The 6,000-nt window shown below is 50.9% G+C and overlaps 1 protein-coding gene across 2 annotated transcripts in view; it reads left to right on the top strand.

Annotated features, from left to right (window-relative positions):
• The first annotated feature begins 1,586 nt into the window (after positions 1 to 1,586).
• Positions 1,587 to 6,000, top strand: part of Myo5c (myosin VC) — a 78,442-nt gene continuing 74,028 nt past the window's right edge. For both annotated transcript variants that reach the window (XM_075965243.1, XM_075965241.1), the window contains exon 1: positions 1,587 to 1,722. In XM_075965243.1, coding sequence (XP_075821358.1) covers positions 1,696 to 1,722 — 27 coding nt within the window. In that variant the 5' untranslated portion in view covers positions 1,587 to 1,695. The remainder of the gene's footprint in view (positions 1,723 to 6,000) is intronic.

The following is a 6,000-nucleotide window of genomic DNA, read 5'->3' as shown; positions in this document are numbered from 1 at the left end:
ATGGCTGCTTGGCCGTGTGAGGGCAGATGTGATGCTGGAGCTGAGAGGGCTACTCTTACAGACCACAGGAAGTCGGCTATCTCGCTGAGTGGTATCCCAAGCGTAGGAAACCTCAATGCTCACCCCACAGTGACACACTTCCTCCAACAAGGCCATGCCCACTAACAAAGCCACACCTCCTAATAGTGCCACTCCCTGTGAGATTATGGGGGCCGATTCCATTCACTATAGGTATGTACCTGCAATCTCAAATACTTGAAAGACTGAGGCAGGAGAATTTCAAGTTTGAGGACAGAGTGGGCAGCCTAGTGTGTCCTCAATCCCCAATATATATCCATTCATAAATTAGTAAACTATCCTATTCAAAAATCTTTATTCCCACACACCATATCAAATAAGAACAAAACCCAACTGGGTTGGCCTCAAGCTTGGACTCCCCTGCCTCAGTCTCCCTAGTGCTAGAATTACCATCATCTCCTACACCACTGGTTATTTATAATTTCTAACCGTGAATCTGTATGTTGTTTTTATTCAGCGTTTTCCATGGATCTGCCTTCATTGCTTTCCTATGTCTGCCGATGTGGGGCGCTGTGAATGGACGCCACTAGGCTCCATCATTCACATGTCCATTCTTATACGAGTTTTAATGCTGTAGCTTTGTTGTGCCTATGCATACCTATGGATATGTGGTAGGACAGAGCTGGGGCAATAGCTCAATCTATAAAGTGTTTGCGCTGCAAGCCTGAGGTCCTGAGTTCAATCCCCAGAACCCACATTTTAAAAGCCAGGTGTGATGATGTTGTAAACCCAGGGATGCAGGAACAAGTAGGAGCTCCAGGGGCACCAGTCAGCTTAATCTACTCAGTGAACCCCAGATCTCAGTGAGACACCAGCTTTAGATAAAGAAGAAGAGAAAGTGCACTGCCCTGAGGAAGGACAGCAGAGATCTCTTTACTCTTGGTTGTGAAAATAGTCTTAGCTATCCACGGACTTAGCCCATATAAAATATAAAAGTAAAGTCAATAGACAAAGTGCTGCCAGGGTTCTTAATCCAGTATACTGGGCTCAGGTGTTAATTTGGGTGGAACCAACACCTTTCCAATGTTAAATGAACCCCATCTGTCCAAATAGCATGTCCATACTTACTCAGCCCTCCTTGTGTGCCCTTCAAGAGAGATGAAAGCTCTCTCCTTAAAGGTCAAACGAGGTTTTTATTGCCATAATCGTAATCTCTGCATTTTCCTTGATTCTTTATCTTATTTTCTATTGCGTATGAAAAGTTCTCAGGACAACGACCTGTCCTTCCTTCCTTCTTTTCTTTTCTTTCTTCTTCTTTTTGTTTTAATCCCACCCCTTTCTCAGTTTAGAAGTTCTGTTAACTCACTGATTCTTTGGGGTTTTCCGTGTAAGCATTTCGTTTCTCTGCCCGCTACAGGAAGGGAGCAGGAACTTGGGCGGGACCCCTGGAGGTTTCTTTCACCTGTTGCCTGGGCCGGGCCAATAGCAGCGCGGGCCTGACCGTGAGCACCAATCCCGCTGCTGTCCCCCACCCCCCCAGCCCCGCCACCACTCCTCACTCCCCGAGCCCAAGCCCTAGGGGAAAGGGAGCCGTGGCACTTGGGAAAACTTGACAAGATGGCCCAGCGCTGACTGGCTGGGCGCGCACGGTTCCCTGCAGCAGCAGCGCGGAGGCCCATGGCGGTGGCTGAGCTCTACGCGCAGGTAGGGGCGCGGGGACGCACCTGTGCACCTGCCCGGACGCGTGGAGGGCAGAGGCCGGGAGCAGCTGCGAGCTCTGCCGGGCGCCTTGCGGGTGGGCACACCCAATGGAGGGCCGCTGTCCCCACGACGGGTGACTGTACCACCTGGACCCTTCCTCCTGGCACTGATGGAATCTGGGTCCCGCACTGGTCTGGAGCTTCGATCCAGCACGACAGGCTTCCGTAACCTTCCAGGCCTCCGGAGCCTGGAGGATTTCAGCAAGATTGGCCTTGCTTTCTAGAATGCTGGGTGCGTTTCCCTGGGCAGCGAAGTTCCTGGGGGGATTCTCCTGGAGCTGCCTGGTCTGAGCACATGGGTGCTGTCGGGCTCTGGCTATCCCCTCTAAGGTGCTTAGCTCAGAGACAGGCCTGGCGCTGAGCTCTGAGAGCACTCTGGGAAACGTCCAGGGCTTTAGAGCTTCACTCTCGGCCAGGAAAGCGTGTGTAAAAATTAAACAGCCACGAAACTGATCCTGCTATACCGTCGTAGGGGACATTTAGAGCCCTTCAAGACAGATAGAACTAGTATGGATTCTGTTGGAACACTTTCCCACACACAAGAACTTAATTTAGCGGGGGGTGGGGGTGGGGCGGGGGTTATGGTTTGCTTTTGGGTTTGGGTTTTGTTGTTGAGACTGTGTCTCACTGGGTCTCCCCAGCTAGCCTGGAAATCACTATGTAGATCAGGTTGGCTTCAAACTCACCGAGTTTTGCCTGCCTCGGCCTCCGGAGTGCTGAGATTAAAGGTGTGGCCTCCAGGCTCCACCCTGTTTTTGAGACAGGTGCTTGCTTTGTATCCCTGGCTGGAATGGTACCCTCTCTCTCTACAGCTCAGGCTGGCTTCACATGTGTGGAGATCTGGCCTCAGCGACCCGAGCGCTAGTATTACAGACATATATACCCCACCACACCCATATTTATACATTAAGTTTAAAAGGTGCTTTATGATTATAGTTCCCATGGGGAGGATTTTCTTCTACTTTGTTTAAGAAGTTACAAGCATACATCAAACAAAGAGGATATCCCTCTGATGCATTCAAACCATTGCCTTATAGTTTATGTCTCTTTCCACCCGTGCCCCCAAACTGGGGACTGAACCCAGGGCCTTGTACTTGCTGGGCAAGTGCTCCACCATAGAGTTAAATCCCTCATCTAGAAGATTTTACCAGATACAGTGTGAGTCACCAGGTCATCAACAATGTTTCTAAGTCGTCATGTTACTAACTATAAAAGAAAATTCTTCAGCAAACCCCCACCTTAATGGATATTTTTGCAGACAGATAGCTAGCTGATTATTGACCTGTTTTGAGAAACAATTTTTCTTGAAGCAAAAATACACAGGTGCACTTACCCCTATTGCCAAGTGCCTGTAATCACAGCACTCAGTGGGCTGAGGCAGGAGGATTGCCTTGGGTTTGAGGATAGCCTGGACTACATAGTGAGTTCCAGGCAGCTAGAGCTAAATACCAAGGTTGTTTTTCCCCCCCAAAAAAATAAGTGAGGACATGGGGGGGGATAGAGAAAGGAAGGATGGTGGAGTGTGGCGGGATAGGGCTTTCCCTGCAGACAGAAGCACTGTGCATGGGGGAGCAGAGAAAAACTGTTTTGTTTTATTCTGGAGCCATTGTTTTGCCTCCAAGGTATTTTCTGGTTCTCTGAAGTGAGAAACGTCAAGCAGACGTTTGCTGAGGCCTTGGGAGACCCAACTGAGGCAGAAGGGCCGCTCAACAAAGGTGGGGGTTTCATCAGGGGCCCAGCCTTTCAGGGATCCCGATGGATCTGCAGTCCTGGACATGAGGGGTGGAGACAGACAAGGAGGAACTGCCCGGGGAATATTTAGACAAGGGACACACCAAGGATGACATGGACACGGGCATCTGTGTGACTGAGAACAGGGTGTGTGGGGGCGGCATTAGAGCCATTAGGAGAAGGAAGTGTCTCTGTGAGAAGCCAGGAAGCACTTTTGTTTTTTTAAACCAGCAAGGGTGTTGAAGCAGGGAGAGAACTCCAGGGGAGTAAGTGGGGGGGGGGCGCACAGCCGGGATGTCTCTAGGGAATGGGCTTAGTCAGGGGCTGAGGTGCCCTCTCCCAGTGTGGCCACTGAAACCAAGACAGGAGCACCCCACTGCAAGAGGGCCAAGGCCAGGACGGAGGACTGCCTGCATTCCAAGAGAGAAGCAGCTGCTGGCTGCCAATGGAAGAACCATCACAGAGAAGGCAGGAGGGCTGGGCCGTACCAAGAAGAGAGGTTCCCAGAGGGAGAGGGGTTCCAGAGAGAGGCCATGGTGCAGGAGGTGTAAAATGACCCACATCCCACGGCAGCATGCCTGAGAAATATTCTAAGCAAGCAGTATTACTTGAAATTTCTTTGAGAAAAACTGATCTGACGAATCCGTACTTATAACCTTCATGAAGTGTTTGTCACCTTAGATTCCCAACCCTATCTCAAGGGCCTGCCTCTGCATCCTCTACCCCCCACCCTGCTCCTAGCTGGCTTATGCCCTGCCAGCATGTTGTCTGTCCTTCCCAGCGTGGCCTACATGTTCGCCAATGGCTCAGCATACCCTTCAGATTCCATCTGGGCAGACTCTGAGACACCCGAGCCAGCCCTCCATCCAGCACCCTGTCCACTGTCAATATGGCCAGCTATGTGTCCTCTCTGCTGACCATTGGCTTGTAAAGACCAGGGTGCGGTGAGCACACTCTAAATACAGGCTCTGTACACACATTCAGGAGTGGGTGTTTCTGTTTACAGCGACAGCCGTGGGCAGGATGGTTATTTTTATCTTGCATGATAAAGTGGAATGTTTCTAAGTAGCAGACATCATCCTCAGAACCTTCTCTCAATCTGAAATAGTCTGAAGAAAAAACTATCTATGTGTTAAACCTTCAGGCCCCATTCTGTGCGGAGCTCAGATCAAGGAAGTTTCCTTAGTTACACAGACCTGACAGAGTCAGAATCCTAATGCTCTGACCTGGGCCCCACCCTTACCATCTCCAAGGAACCTGAGCTTTTTCCCATACAGAGGACTCCTGGGAAGTCCATGTTGTCGAGGTACCTGCCCACACATGCTAATTTGTCATATTGTTCTCCATAATAACTATATGGAACAAACCCCAATATCCATAAGACAGAGAGAAGCTAGTCACAAAATCCTGCCCACACAATGAAGGACAGAGAGGCACAAGGATGCTGCCTGGGAATTCATAGCCGCATGGAACGAAGAACGAGAGCCCAAAACCTATACATGCTGCAGCAGCAAACACAGATAGTTTGTAAGCACATGACTGAAGCCTGGGAGATTGGTTCTGCTGCCTCGTCCCGAGGAAGGTCCTCAGATGTCACTCCCATAGGACCATGGTGTTGTGTTCCAGTGGACCCCTAGGAAGAAAGGGATTCTCACTTGGCTGAGGGGAAGGGCTGTGAGTGAGCGCAGTGCACAGAAGGGAGAGCGGCAGCCATTGTGCACACCGCAGTGAGGAGTGGGGATGCTGCAGCCCAGGATCCCAGGATCGGAAGGTGGGGAGGTATGCTGGGGAAGGAGAGCATGGCAAGGGCGCCACCACCGCTGAGAAAGGCGGTAGGACCGAGAGCTGTTCCAGAGCCTTCTCCAGCCAGTCCCTCCCCTGCTGACCTTCAGCATGTCCACCCTCATGGTGCTGTTGTCTTATACCAGCTGCTCAGCCAGGAGCCTGTGGGCTCTGAGATCCTACCTCCCATGCTGCTAGGTTTTGAGCAGAGCTGGCCTGTGCTTTCCCCAGAAAGACACAATCGTTTGGTTGTGCGCTTGTCTTGATTGTGTGTGAAGAACTCACAGGAGAGATTGCGAACACCAGGGCAGGGCGGCTGTAGACACGTGAGGAGCTCATGAGTATTTTCACAGTCGACTGGAACCCAGGGAGCAAGGTCAGGAGAAGTACCTGAAACTCACAGTCCAGGTCCCTGTCTCACACATGGCCAATGCTCACGCTAGTGACATTCCCATTTGGCCGTTCTAACATCCTTCCTCTTCTCCTTCAGATTCACCCACCATTGTCCAATCTGTGAGTAGTTCAAAAGGTTACAAATGAGAAAGGGCCAACAAGCCAAGTGCCGACTTTCATTCTTTTCTGGTACGGTGGACCTGCGAGGCATTCGAATTTTTCTTGAACAGTCGTTTGTGAAGCAGGCCACATGCTGTAGGGTCCCAAGCACAAAGGCAAGGTGACACTCGGATGCTGGCTGAGGAGGGGGGAGCTT

The sequence above is a fragment of the Microtus pennsylvanicus genome, chromosome 3 (assembly GCF_037038515.1).
Source record: "Microtus pennsylvanicus isolate mMicPen1 chromosome 3, mMicPen1.hap1, whole genome shotgun sequence".
Taxonomy (NCBI): domain Eukaryota; kingdom Metazoa; phylum Chordata; class Mammalia; order Rodentia; family Cricetidae; genus Microtus; species Microtus pennsylvanicus.
This window is presented reverse-complemented; position numbering and strand designations above follow the sequence as displayed.